Consider the following 12,448-nt stretch of genomic DNA (forward strand, 5'->3'; position numbering starts at 1 on the left):
AGGCCTGCTAACGAGGAGTAGAGACCTCACGATGCTAGCGATTACCAAGATAAATATCTTGTCTACTAGAATGTTTTCATAATGTGACTCGATGCAGACCTTCCATAGGACTACTACCACGTAATTCGCGTAATCTTTTACGTTCAAGTTAGCCCACCATGCAGAACCATCCATCCGCAAGTGACAAGTTGTTCGCTACAAAACTGGATCCTCACCCCTTTTGCGTGTAGTACCCGGTGCTTTCGCAACTGCTCGCAAAGTATCCTGCAACCGGAGGCGCGCTGTTTCAGGTATACAACGACCTAACTCTCGGTACGTACTAGCCCTTATGGGTCATGATCCATCATTCGGGTTGACGTAGCCTCCTTTCAGCACAAAAGTGGATCGATGTCGAAGTTTTTGACCTTCCAGCTTGTAAACGAGCCGCGATCAGAGGCCAACGACCAACTCCTGTTAGCATTTTTTGCGCCAGTCGTATGAAATTCATTGATGTGCACGACAGGATACAGACCGTGTACCATCCATCTGCGTTGTAGTACCCTGCTCGTTGTCTGAGTCAATATCTACATCGTGGTATGTCCGGTAGACCACCTCTGGATCTACCTATATTCAACGCATCCTTAGGCTTCGCGCTGCTTTTACCAGTCTTGATCCTTCACCATCCGAGATCTATGTGGCCATCACCTCAGAAGACACATCAACAGTCTATTACAAGATCAGCCAGGGAATCGTCAAGCCACCTGTATAAGGTGTTCTAGCACATCTCATCAGCACTTAGACATCTGGTTAATGGGTCTATCTGTACGTCAATGGAACGACGAAGAATACATTGGCCAAATATTCTAGTGGACTTTATTATGTCTGGACAGCGACTACAACCGATGCTGGGATGAGATGCAAAATGTGAGGTAAGAGTGTATGTGGAAATGTAAGATACATAATGACAGTATGTTCGATGAAGAGTACAATGAAATGTCCCGATGGATCGTCAATATTCAAAGAAATGTTCAGGTGAAGAGTAAAACAAAATGTCACGGTGAACCATCAATACTCGAATTCCTCGGAAACGAGTGATATCGACCCGCGCATATCACCTCGCCACACCCGCCAAGGGTCGATCTGCGCGGCAATGATTTTGCGAACCATCACGTTGAGCGAGGTGGGACCACAACCTAGGCAGAATAAATGAACACTGTCCGAAAAATCAGCGAGATAGGCCTTACAAGCAACCATCACGGAGCCCTCCGACTGCTCAACTTCATCTGCAAGGATCCTGTCAAGCTTGGGTTTACCAGGTCGTGCATGCTCTGCAATAACACTGATATCCCGCGATTCTTCCTCGCTAATATCAAACTGGACTGGATTGAGCGAGCCATCAGGTGCGGAAGATTGTAAAAGACCCCGGGAACTGCCAGCATCTGATTTGCCTTCCCAGCTACTGGTGGAATACCTGGATGTTGACGCCCCTGCATGACTCATTTGAGAAGAACGACCGCTGGCAGAGAAGTTATGCGCGGGGTCCGTCGACTGCTGACCGCGTGTCGGCGAATCGCCGTACATGGAAGTCGGAGACGTGAAGGTGTCCATCGATATCTCAGACCATCTGTTGTCCGAATTTATAGATAATGGAAGTAGTCTGTCTGATGAAAGTCCTGAGGTGGCAGAGATAGCAGACCCTCTATTTGCAGCGAGTTGCATGCTGTGAGGACGACTGGGAGGCTCTAGCAACCGCACCGTTCTCTCATTGGAGAACTTCCGCGACTGAGCTCGTCGCAGCTTGCCTTCCTTCTTCACCTTGTGAGACAGATTGTGCTCCCCTGGCAGAGTAGTATCATCGTCACCATCGAAGTTGGTCAACTCGAGTATGTGAGACTCATGTGCCAAGCCAATATCCTCCTCTGGTTCCATTGGGTCCCCAGGTTCTCCAGTGTAGTAGCTCAGGTCAACATCACTCTCAGGATTGTCGAGAGAGTCTTTGGAATCAGAGCGAAGCGGCGAAGGACTGCCACGTGCAAAGGATGGGTGAGGAGGCTGCAAGTCCTCGGAATGAACAGGTTCAGAAGTATAGAGTAATCGCTGAGGAACCTGCAAAGGAGGCAGATCGGATTTCTTGAGAGCAATGGGTTTGAAATTGGTGATAAATATGTCGATCTGCAAGGCAGACGATGGTACCAAGGAAAGACAGCGGCGAACAATAGAGGCACACCACTGTATGTGAGCTACACAAGGGTGACGTTAGTTCATAATGATCGAATGAAAGTTCTCGGGCACTTACAATATTCACGGACAAGCCATACGAAGCGTACCCGTTTGGTCAGGAATGATTTCTTCCCCCAACCTCCAGGTTGGCCGCCTAGATTCTTCCCGTCCCGGCCAGAAAGGCACATACAAATGTACTGTAACACAGACAAGCCAAAGCTCACTCCTGAGCCACCAGCGATTATCAACACTGTCGAGTAGTTGCCCCAACGAGCACGAATAGAACTACCAAAAGGTCCGTCCACATATGTCCTCAACAAGACACCATGCTTAGGAAGATTTTCTGCGGCACACATTGGGATGTCACCAGGTGATTGCTCAGTTGTCATACGTGAAACTAAATCCCATAAATCTTGAGTCCAGCCGTTTCTTGCACGGATGAGCATAACCATCAAACGGCCCTCATCTGTAGGTGACTCATAGTCACACACAGAAGCGCAGGTGAAAGGATGGGTGGTGAATCGGGAAACGCTGGGGATTTTGATGAGAAAATGTTGACCCGGAGCCCACGATAGAAATCCGGGGGTTATAATACGCAGCCTTACTGTATGCCCAGAGAGAAGCTCAGCGTGGGCATATCCTGGAGGAGGAATGTACGGAGAGAGGTGGTGTATTGTGGACCTAACAGTGTCCGGTTCGAACGATCCTGTGGGTAGATGGCGAATGGGCAGCGATGATGAATGTGGACTATCTGTTTGTCGGTCAGACTGATCATGTGGTTTCAAAGAGCTCGGTGAACGGAAGGATTGTGAATCAACGAGTGTGTTCAGTGACTGGATGCCAAGATGTTTCATCTCGAGCGTATCAGCAGCAGTTATTGCAGGATCTAAACGCTTAGATGACGAACTGCTACCTAGAATGCAAGTATTTGTGGCAAACCACCAAGTCCACCGCCAGAGGCGTTCACCCGCCCAAATTGCGAGAGCACCCCAACACCACCACCAGAGTGTAGGATGATGGAATGCGGCAGAGATGAGCATGAGTGGGACAAGTAAAACATGCAAGAAATAGAAGGCTTCATAGAAGTTTCTTCGAATGGAGTTCATGGACAGGACGATTATGAATGTCAGCAATGCAAACGCCTAGCTAATTTGTTAGACTCTGAGCATGAAAGAGAAATCTGACTCACGATCCAGCCAAAGATGAAGGGTGTGTAGGAGAAAGCGTATACGTATGCGACACGACCAGTACTAGGTTTGTGATCTCGAACGAGCTGGACACTCCACAGCGCGATATGAATTGATGTAAGAAACCATATTAACCTGCCTGTCCAGCGATGGAGCCAAGCGAGTTTGTCGAAAAAGAACTGTATCATGAAAGGAATGGCAAAGATCGCGAAAGGAGGCGATTTGAGGGCAAAAAGTACACAAAGAGGAAAGAGAGCGAACGCAATTTGCCCCGCGCGTGCCGATGAAGTCCACCATGCTTTATCGATACTATATTGTGGTTGAAGTGACAAATAGGGAGCGATGTTCGGAATAAAATTACGACGCTGGGCCTTCACAAAGGCAATGTCTCGGCGAACTTGCCACACTTTGAGAGTCGGAGAAATATAGTCCGGGCCGACAAATGTAAGGGCTAGGGAACCCCCCAAGAGCAGTGCCAAACAAAGAAGTTGGGCATTGGAAGGCAAAGAATTGGGCTGGCGGTGCGGGTAATTGTTTTTGAGAGCGAGTGTGATGTTGTGTTTTTTTCTCCAAGTTCGTCGGCGGAGAGTCCATTTCGTCCAAAGTGCCCCAATAAAACCACCCCTTGAACCTGTCCAGTGGAGGATGGCGAAGACAAGAAAAAATAAAACGACGACGATCCAGATAAGAAAGGAATAGCGTCGACTGGGGATACTAAGGGAATGAATTGTAAGATATGCTGTGATCCATTCAAGGTCGTCGGAGAATGCAGGGGTGGTAGGATTCGTGAGAAACGCGGTACTGGACACCGTCGAGGACATGAAGTCGGCCCAGGCTCCTACGAATTCGCAAATTCGTAGGCAAGGTTGGGAGTGAAAGGGTATAAAGATTCCGTTCTCAAGGAGAGACTCTGACTCGGGATGAGGCCGGCGGCCAACAGGTAACTAGCTTGGAACTGGGTATTAGACCAAGTTTACTCGAAGATAGTAAAGAAAGAAGGGTGAATCATGGCAGTGAAAGTAAGACCTGGTACTATTTTGATTCAAACTTGTGTTAAATAATCATTGGACCAGACCTTGAACTTTGTGGGTGAAGGCCGAGTTGAAATAGCCGACAACGTCATTGTTCACGTGCACACAACGGAGCGAGACTATATTTAAATAAACACCAACAACAGTCGCTAGGGAAATCATATTTCGGACGCCTCGCCGAGACGGACAACGGGCATGAAGACCTCCTCTTATTCATATTATCACCTCAAACGCCCACATCGACCTCCGAGTTGTCCAGAGACGTAACGGATATAATCTAGAAGCCATATCACTCCATCAGTCATCCCAGGAAAACCATGGTCTGTGCCTTACCTGCTTACCCGTCTTCCGAATCTTCTCCACCAGGGCATCTTGTTCGATAGGACCTCTAACGTTCACGAGCTGGGTATCTAAGTTCACATCAAAACCTGAAACTGATCCTATCAACGTATTTCATTCAGTCAGCCTTGGATTAATCATTCATTATAACCACCGCACCTTCCTGCTGCGCTTTAGTCAGTACACGAGTAATAGCTCCAGAACAACCACCACAAGTCATCTATGCAGTTAATTAGCAGCTCATATCAGACTGACAGATCTATCCGCAACAGACCTTGACATTGAGTTGATACTTGTGCTCAGTGACTTCGCTTGCCATACTTGATCTTATAAAGATAGATAGATAAGAATTATATGATACAGTTGAAGGCTTCTCGATGGATGATGTGATCTGTCTTACAACAAAGGGCTCAGAGTCTTATATGACCTGGCAATGCTAGCTAGCGTCACCCGCCAGCTGTGACGACGGAGCTTGCCGACATTTGTCATCGTGTGGTACCTGACCGTGTCCTACATAGTACTTCTGAAACGTGTGCAGTCGACATACATCATGTATAAGATCGTGCGTCACTGATCATCAAGCATCAAGCTTTCAAGTCCGATTATCATGCATCTCCACCTCGTCACCCTCCGTGGCTACCGCAACCCATCCTGCGCCCGCGGACGTCTGGCCTCTAATTCTAGCAATGCAAGTACTCAAAAACCCTGAAGAACACATGAGCATCATTCATTTCATATCGGCGTAAAACTCGCTACTCACCAAGAAAGGTAGGCAAACCGGCTTGATTACGATTCGGATTTGTCAAATAATAAACCGGTACTCCTGCCATCACGAACCCTGCAGATAACGATATCAGAAGTTCCATTCGTTATAGCAAAATCCATCAATCACCTAGAACTGCCATAGCTTCTAGCGGTGCTGCGATAATTGGCATGCATAACAAAAATAGCGCAACCTGTTGTTGTGTGTTAGCCGATGCCCATTTGGAAGTAATTATAAACCTTACAGCGCAAAACACCAACGGGGTCACAATCCATGTTTTATAAGGTCTGATTTCAAGGTTAAGTTCAACCCCGTAGCACATTGGGTTCTGACGACTCACCTTTCTAGCATTGGTTCCTTCACACGAAGTATGACAAGGCCTAGAACCTTGGGAAAAAGCAAGTCAGATCATAATGGCATTCGTGGGACACCCAAACATACAGTGAGGAAGAAAAATGACCAGGACGCCACAACGGAGAAGTTGATCAGCGACCGAAAACCACCTCCGACGACGATAAATATAATAGTGATAGTCGCTTGGAGGACGATCGCATTGACTGGTGTTTGCCTCGACTTGTTCAGGCGACCAAACATTGCAGGAAGGTATCCCTCTCGTCCGGCAACGCAAATAAGGCGCGCAGAAGTGAAGGTACTCCCTGTAGGTGATAAGCACGAGTACCTGGAAATTATGCAGGGACTATCTACCATTCAACGCTCCGAAGCAAGAGATGGCAACCATCACAGCAAAAACTACACCGCCTGCTGGTCCAAAGAGCGTTCGACCAAAATCTAAGGCAACCGTATTGCTTATACCAACAGTGACTTTGTCTAGCACCACGAAATACGACACATTCGCTAATAAGAAAAGTGTCTGAAAGAGCTTAACGTCACACGTCTCAAATGGTACTTCTGTTGCTTACCATCACAACCGCCATACTTGAATGTATGGCTCTTGGGATATCTTTACCGGGATTCTTCATCTCGCCTCCGACATAATTGGCCTGATCCCATCCATCGAATGCCCATAGCCCGGAGTAAAGAGCCAATGAATATGCCGATGGACTATGGCTGGAGCCCTCAAATAGTGGTTGAGAGAATGACTCTGATGCTTTCCCCCGAATAAGTTGTATCATCCCTAGTACGATCACAAATATCTGACAACGAATGAGCCTCAACTTAGTACTTGTATGATAACACTTACAAGGGCGGCGATCTCAGGTCGGGTCGTTATTAGATAGAAACAATATCAATTAGCAACAAACGCACCTTCACCGTGGTGAACACCACAGAAGCCCTAGTGCCCAAATTCCGCGTACCTGCACAAATCATGGAAACACCGAGCACTGCTGCCACCGCAGTGAGTTTGATGGCCCATTGGGGTATGTCATCTGGTGCTACCTCGTCCTGAGCAGTGTGCCATACAAGCCGGTTCAGATATTCAGCAAAGATGAGGCTGATGACCGCATTTCCACCTGTAATGTAACTGGATGTATATCTAACAATCTCACACGAAGTCAGGTAGAAGACAAACCAGGTTTCAGTGCTGAGATCGCTGTCCATGCAAACAGGTAGGATACAAGTGGCCCGTACGCATACGCGAGATAGGCCTGGGCTCCGCCGTTCAGTGGTATACTGGAACTGTACACCAAAATGATTATCGATTGCCAGCAACATGATAGGTGGCATAGACGAACCCTAGTTCTGCAAAGCTGCTGGCTCCCGTCCAACCAAGTAATCCAGAGATAAGCCAAACAACCAAGCTAGCCCCCACGCTCTGGGTATTCGCAACTACAACGCCTGGTGAGGAGCTAACCAACAGTAGCAGATTGGAAGTTTGAGCCTGTCTAGTTCAAGTCTGGTTGTTTTACTCACAAGATTCCCGATCCAATCTTCCAGAGAACATGTCAGACATGTGGGTATGGAATTAAATAAATGAACTGACTTGAAGGCCAACGATGAGTCCAATACCTATTTTACACTGTGAACCGCTTGTATCACGCCAGGCTGCCAGGAGGACAACTTACCATGTAGCAAAGTGATATTTTTCTCCCCACTTTCTCCGAAAGAGGTAGTATCTGGTTCACTCAAACTCGAGCTCAAGGGCAATAGGTCGCGCTGGAAGTCAAAACCCGTCATTGAGTAGGACCTTGACCGCCCTCTCTCTGAAATAGGTCCCTCCGAGAGCTCCAGGTTCCGTAGGGAGTCTGACGAATCATTGGAAGCGCGTGCTGGGGCAAAGGTGAGATGGTGGTGCTCCCCCGATGATTTGAGAGAGGCAGGTAGGGAAAAATCATTGTCGTAGAACAACTCCGGCATCAAACGAAAGGTTCGGTTATTAGTGAGTGTGAATAGGAAGTCCAAATCAAGTCGTGAAACTTTCTGAAAGACTTGTTCGCGGTTGAGAAAGAACTACAAGCCGTACCATAAACAATTCTCGTTGACTCGTGTAGGCGCGTGTACTATCATAGACCATATAATGCAAACATTCTTGTCACAACAAATAACAACTTCATTACAGTGCTGAATAGGATAATCTGGCAATTGCGCGTCAAGTACCTCAATAAAAATTCTACATATACTAGATGGGTGTACTAGTTCGAACAGTTGAGCATTGTCGACATAGGACAAACGAAAGGCTTGGAACTTTCTTTGCCTTCTTGAGAAATTAGAACCACTCTCGTCAAAAGCTGAAAATAAGGCGTCGTCCTGACAAACAAGTTCTAAGGTCATGTACAACGGCCAAGGTTGATGTGTGAAAAGTGATATTGCACCTCGGAGGCCGAAAGTGATGTCAATCGGTTCTCCTATGTTCAAGTAGAGACTGCGCGACTATCGAATGGATATCAATACACCGCTCATAACATTGTTCCATGCACTGTGGTACCTCGTTAGCATTTACTGTGGTCAATCAGAAAGTTTTACCTTCAAAGATAAATCAGCGGACATCTGTCCCGATTGCCAGATGCTAGTGATACTATCCGATGCTGGCATACAAGCAAGTATTACAGTACCGCTTGATGCCCGTGCTTCAGCTTCGCTTGGATCAAGTTGAATCTCATCTCCGACAACAGCCTGACCAGATATAAGCTTAATTGTAAGCGGAAAATGGAACCACGTACAGCTGAGCATGATGCAACGAGCCCCAGCATTTCAATTCCGGCATCAGCAAGTGCAGTGCTTGCAGCCAATGCTCCAGACGCGATACAACCTTCAATTCCATCGTTCTCTATGATCGTGATAAAAACATCAATGGTCGACTTTGGAAATAACTCCAGGCGTATTGATGATACGATTGCTTGATGTATCGATACACCGAGAGATCTATCCTCGGCATCCTTGAGAAGCCTATGACATTCAATACGTTAAGTGCATGGTGTAAGTGTAACTTACGCGCATCGGTGCCCTTCGACGCATACACGAAAAGGGCGCAAACTTGACCTCAACGTTTAGCCGACCCTTTTCGCTGTAGGTAGTAGTTTTAGACTGCCGTGGTCCATATCTACGATGGCACTTAGAAAAGGTAGGTCTCATGGAAGTTCAAGTGATCTCGAACGTACACAGCGCATGCGATTTTTGTTTTTTCTGTTTCGATATACGCAGACCCGTTGGCCTGGCTTAAAAGACCTGGCTGGAGGACTGTCAAAAATTCAGCATCATTTGACAAAAATGCAGGAAAGGCACCGACATATCGGCCTGATATCACTAGGCGCCCGCCTGCGCTGCGTTTTCAACTTGAGATCATCCTCATCCTCATCATCGAATACGGGCGGATAGCTTTCTTCTGGTCCATTTATCCGCCGGCGGTCGTTCACACTTTGAGCCATAACGTTTGCATTCAAGTCGAAGGGACAACAAGTTGAAGTTTATCAGTTCTAACATGCTTACATAACCCACGAATTCCATGAAGCTCTCCTTTTCCCTCCCCAAGACCGCAAAGCCAGTCGGTGCAGCACCACCTCTGAAGAAACCGGCAGCGTTTGCATCACTCGGCGATGATGACCCTGTCGATACTGCTCCAACGTTATCCGACAATAAAGGCGCATCAGCGAATAAAAAGCTATTAGCTCAGAATGTTGAATCTTCGAAGGCCGCAAGGAAACGCATGGAGCAGGAGATGAAGGTTGATGCTACGATATATCAGTATGATGAAGTATGGGATAGGATGCAAGAGGTCAAGCTGAAGCAGAAAGAAGCGAAAGAAGTTGATTCCAAACAGCGAAAGGTGCGTTTCTAATCATCCGTGCTGCTGGAACCATTTTGCCAATAATGTTATATAGCCCAAGTACATCGAAGGCCTTCTAACGTCAGCTGCCACACGACGTCTGGATCATTTGCGCGCAGAGGAGAAAATGATGCAACGAGAACGGGAAGCCGAAGGAGACGAATTCGCTGACAAGGAAGCTTTCGTCACTCAGGCATACAAGGATCAAATGGCTGAGGTCCGGAGAGCGGAGGAGGAAGAACGACAGAGAGAAGGTATGTTAAATCACGATGATTACAATTTACTGCTTATTTCCGCTTTAGAGGCTGAGAAAAACAAACAGAAGGGAGCACCGACTGGCATGGCCCATTTCTACCGTAAACTCCTGGAAGAGTCAGAGCAACAGCACGAAGAGGCAGTGGCAGCAACAGAAACTAAACGCGTCATTGGTCCACGAGGGCCTGCTCCGAATCTAACTATTACCAAGCCTCCGGAACTAACACCCAAGTCAGATCTTGAGCTTGCGCAATTAGCTAAAGAACAAGGCAAAGACGTTGAACTCAATGATGACAATCAAATCGTCGATAAGCGAGAACTGCTCTCTGCTGGCTTGAACTTGTCTGCTCCTAACACCCGACGACTCGGGCTCCAGACCACGAAACGAACTCCCAGCACGAACGAAGTTCAAGCTCACCAGGCAGTAGGAACAGCAGCAAGCCGGAGAGAAATCAATGAACGCCGTGCACGGGAAATCAGGCAACAGCTGGAAGAGGAACGTGAACGGGTGTCGAAGCAGAAAGAGGCGCATGAGGAAGAGGCAAGACAACGAACAATATTAAAGCGGAATACACAAGAGGACGTGCAAAATATCCGTGAACGTTATTTAGCAAGAAAAAGGCAGAAATTAGAGGAGGAAGCTGTGGTGGCTAGTGGAGGTGACGATCCAGTATCATAAGCGTAGAGATGGGTCTTGATGTGCTTAAATGATATATTACATACTTGCAAGGGTTACCTGCCCCGACGTCAATGCTGAGCTTCATGTTAAGTCCAAATGTGACTAGATAATAGTGCTAGGGAAAGATGTCATGGCCATGTAGTGTTCTACTCTGTATTCGTTGAAATTCCTTCAGTACTGAAGCGGCCGGTGGCCGCTTGTCAGGGTTTTCATGAAGCATCGATTTGGCTAGACGCATAAGTTCGGGAACGTGAAATTCAGCGAGCTATTTGAGTCATGAGTCAGTCATAATTCTGTGGGAAGTAGTCTACTATGGTACGAACCTCGCACGCTCTGAAAATTAGAACCCCTAGTGCCCATACATCGATCATAAACGGGTTACATAGTCGACCATGTGCAGTTTCTGGTGGGATCTCGGACCCCCGAGAGTATGATATCCGCGGACAAGATACCTCATCTATTCGGCGACTAAGCTCGTAATCTATGCAAGCATAACGCCCGTTATAATCCGTGAGGAAGTTGTGCAGAGAAATGTCAAAGTGCGCGATGCGATGACGATGCATGAATGCAATATGCTGGGAACTATCTTTTAGTATGGTACACAGACCCGATAAATACGCTCCATACCTCTATACAATGGCGCAAAGATTCCATTAGGCAGCCAAGACTAAGTGGAGCTTCTTGGAACATATTTGCAGACCATTCCTCCATAACGATGAAACATAGATCATCCTGGGGCGCATCAATGAGGTCAAGGATAGCTAGATTTTTCGATGGTGAACTAAGTTTAAATATCTGTTTGAGAAGCTTACGTATACAGTGATTCGTGGGATCACGTTGCTGAGCTGGCGCAGACAGATACCGAACGATATCAAGCTCCCTGCTATCACGATGGACTGCCTTGACCATCACCTTTGCTCCATCAAGACAACGGGTAGCTCTGAACAGGCTTTCTCGCTGATTTGATCAGTGACATCGCGTATTGCACCTGACAGTTTGCTAGGACCTACCAGACCAATGTCTTTGCAAAGAGCATCTTCGTCGCTCCTCGCAAGGGCGTGGTGATAGCCCGACAAATATGCATGCAGTCCTTGCTTCTCTATATTGTTACAATTGTGTCGATAATAATCTTTTACATCACGGACAGTGTCCAGACGGTAGCCCCTGCGTTCGATGTGACAGCGGTATTTCGCCCAGTCAGGCGAAACACGAGCGTTGACTTCATCTTCATCACAGGAAGATAGAGACGAGGACGTGCTGGACCCCAAGGATTCAAGGTCCCATTCAGTGGATGAAGTCATGGCCAGATAATGGAAGATCAGATTGTTTTTGGAGGATAGGAAACTGCAGCCGTCTTGAATACCCACAGGGAAATGTCAGAAAATGCATCACTGACGTGCATGCATGATTAAATCCCAATGCCGTGGGTGATATAGGACGACTTGCGGTCGTCTTCCTGATGGAACACGGCATGCCGATTCAGTCGTATTTCACGAGAACGGCTCGACGGGCACGGTCGAAGAACAAGTGACAAGAAACCGTTGCCAAAAGAGATGCAAAAATCTGAGCGTGCGATGATTGCAGGGGAATAGGGCCAACATGAATTTTTTCGAGGATGTATCTTCTCAGGCCGATAGAGGAGGTGTGACTTCTCACCACAAATCCGTCCAGTATATGACACCTGCTCCATATTGTGATCTACAATGAACAAATTATCTTCTAATTAGGCAGTGTTTTCACCTAGTAGTAGCCCCATTTCGTGATTTGGAATGA

General features: G+C 47.2%; 7 protein-coding genes across 7 annotated transcripts; 2 read left to right on the plus strand and 5 right to left on the minus strand.

Annotated features, from left to right (window-relative positions):
• Positions 1-158: 158 nt before the first annotated feature.
• EDB93DRAFT_1242673 (tRNA intron endonuclease) lies at positions 159-748 on the plus strand (the record flags this gene model as incomplete). Its single annotated transcript, XM_041452047.1, has 5 exons — positions 159-176; positions 231-312; positions 373-452; positions 503-573; positions 625-748. The coding sequence occupies 5 exons, from the start codon at positions 159-161 to the stop codon at positions 746-748; spliced, it is 375 nt and encodes a 124-aa protein (XP_041303453.1).
• On the minus strand, positions 631-4,490 carry EDB93DRAFT_846139 (uncharacterized protein). The gene is made up of 4 exons (XM_041457671.1): positions 3,389-4,490; positions 2,276-3,341; positions 1,224-2,219; positions 631-1,172 (listed from the first exon to the last, which is right to left on the minus strand). The coding sequence occupies exons 1-4, from the start codon at positions 4,205-4,207 to the stop codon at positions 1,045-1,047; spliced, it is 3,009 nt and encodes a 1,002-aa protein (XP_041303454.1). The 5' UTR covers positions 4,208-4,490; the 3' UTR covers positions 631-1,044.
• Positions 4,491-4,643: 153 nt separating this feature from the next.
• EDB93DRAFT_1254534 (copper chaperone taha) lies at positions 4,644-5,075 on the minus strand (the record flags this gene model as incomplete). The annotated part of the gene is made up of 4 exons (XM_041453631.1): positions 4,644-4,694; positions 4,751-4,857; positions 4,916-4,976; positions 5,031-5,075. The coding sequence occupies 4 exons, from the start codon at positions 5,073-5,075 to the stop codon at positions 4,644-4,646; spliced, it is 264 nt and encodes an 87-aa protein (XP_041303455.1).
• An 89-nt stretch (positions 5,076-5,164) lies between these two features.
• Positions 5,165-7,985, minus strand: EDB93DRAFT_1172610 (amino acid permease-domain-containing protein). Its single transcript, XM_041450392.1, has 15 exons — positions 7,544-7,985; positions 7,462-7,487; positions 7,392-7,408; positions 7,214-7,327; positions 7,051-7,157; positions 6,786-6,991; positions 6,721-6,732; positions 6,440-6,673; positions 6,225-6,390; positions 5,961-6,175; positions 5,860-5,906; positions 5,764-5,806; positions 5,649-5,712; positions 5,517-5,594; positions 5,165-5,461 (listed from the first exon to the last, which is right to left on the minus strand). Exons 1-15 carry the CDS (start codon positions 7,833-7,835, stop codon positions 5,349-5,351), a joined length of 1,734 nt encoding a protein of 577 aa, XP_041303456.1. The 5' UTR covers positions 7,836-7,985; the 3' UTR covers positions 5,165-5,348.
• A 325-nt stretch (positions 7,986-8,310) lies between these two features.
• On the minus strand, positions 8,311-9,343 carry EDB93DRAFT_1242676 (3' exoribonuclease family, domain 1-domain-containing protein; the record flags this gene model as incomplete). Its single annotated transcript, XM_041452048.1, has 6 exons — positions 8,311-8,403; positions 8,442-8,591; positions 8,639-8,854; positions 8,910-9,018; positions 9,077-9,155; positions 9,205-9,343. 6 exons carry the CDS (start codon positions 9,341-9,343, stop codon positions 8,311-8,313), a joined length of 786 nt encoding a protein of 261 aa, XP_041303457.1.
• A 77-nt stretch (positions 9,344-9,420) lies between these two features.
• Positions 9,421-10,675, plus strand: EDB93DRAFT_1092764 (coiled-coil domain-containing protein 55-domain containing protein; the record flags this gene model as incomplete). The annotated part of the gene is made up of 3 exons (XM_041446458.1): positions 9,421-9,741; positions 9,797-9,995; positions 10,044-10,675. 3 exons carry the CDS (start codon positions 9,421-9,423, stop codon positions 10,673-10,675), a joined length of 1,152 nt encoding a protein of 383 aa, XP_041303458.1.
• Positions 10,676-10,820: 145 nt separating this feature from the next.
• On the minus strand, positions 10,821-11,937 carry EDB93DRAFT_1040022 (kinase-like domain-containing protein; the record flags this gene model as incomplete). The annotated part of the gene is made up of 5 exons (XM_041444541.1): positions 10,821-10,940; positions 10,999-11,250; positions 11,303-11,436; positions 11,488-11,632; positions 11,686-11,937. Coding segments are annotated over 5 exons (903 nt in total), but the record flags the coding sequence as incomplete, so codon positions are not given.
• Between the last annotated feature and the right edge of the window lie 511 nt (positions 11,938-12,448).

Source organism: Suillus bovinus, assembly GCF_016758785.1.
Source record: "Suillus bovinus strain UH-Sbo-P2 chromosome Unknown EDB93scaffold_75, whole genome shotgun sequence".
In the NCBI taxonomy this organism is placed as follows: Eukaryota; Fungi; Basidiomycota; class Agaricomycetes; order Boletales; family Suillaceae; genus Suillus; species Suillus bovinus.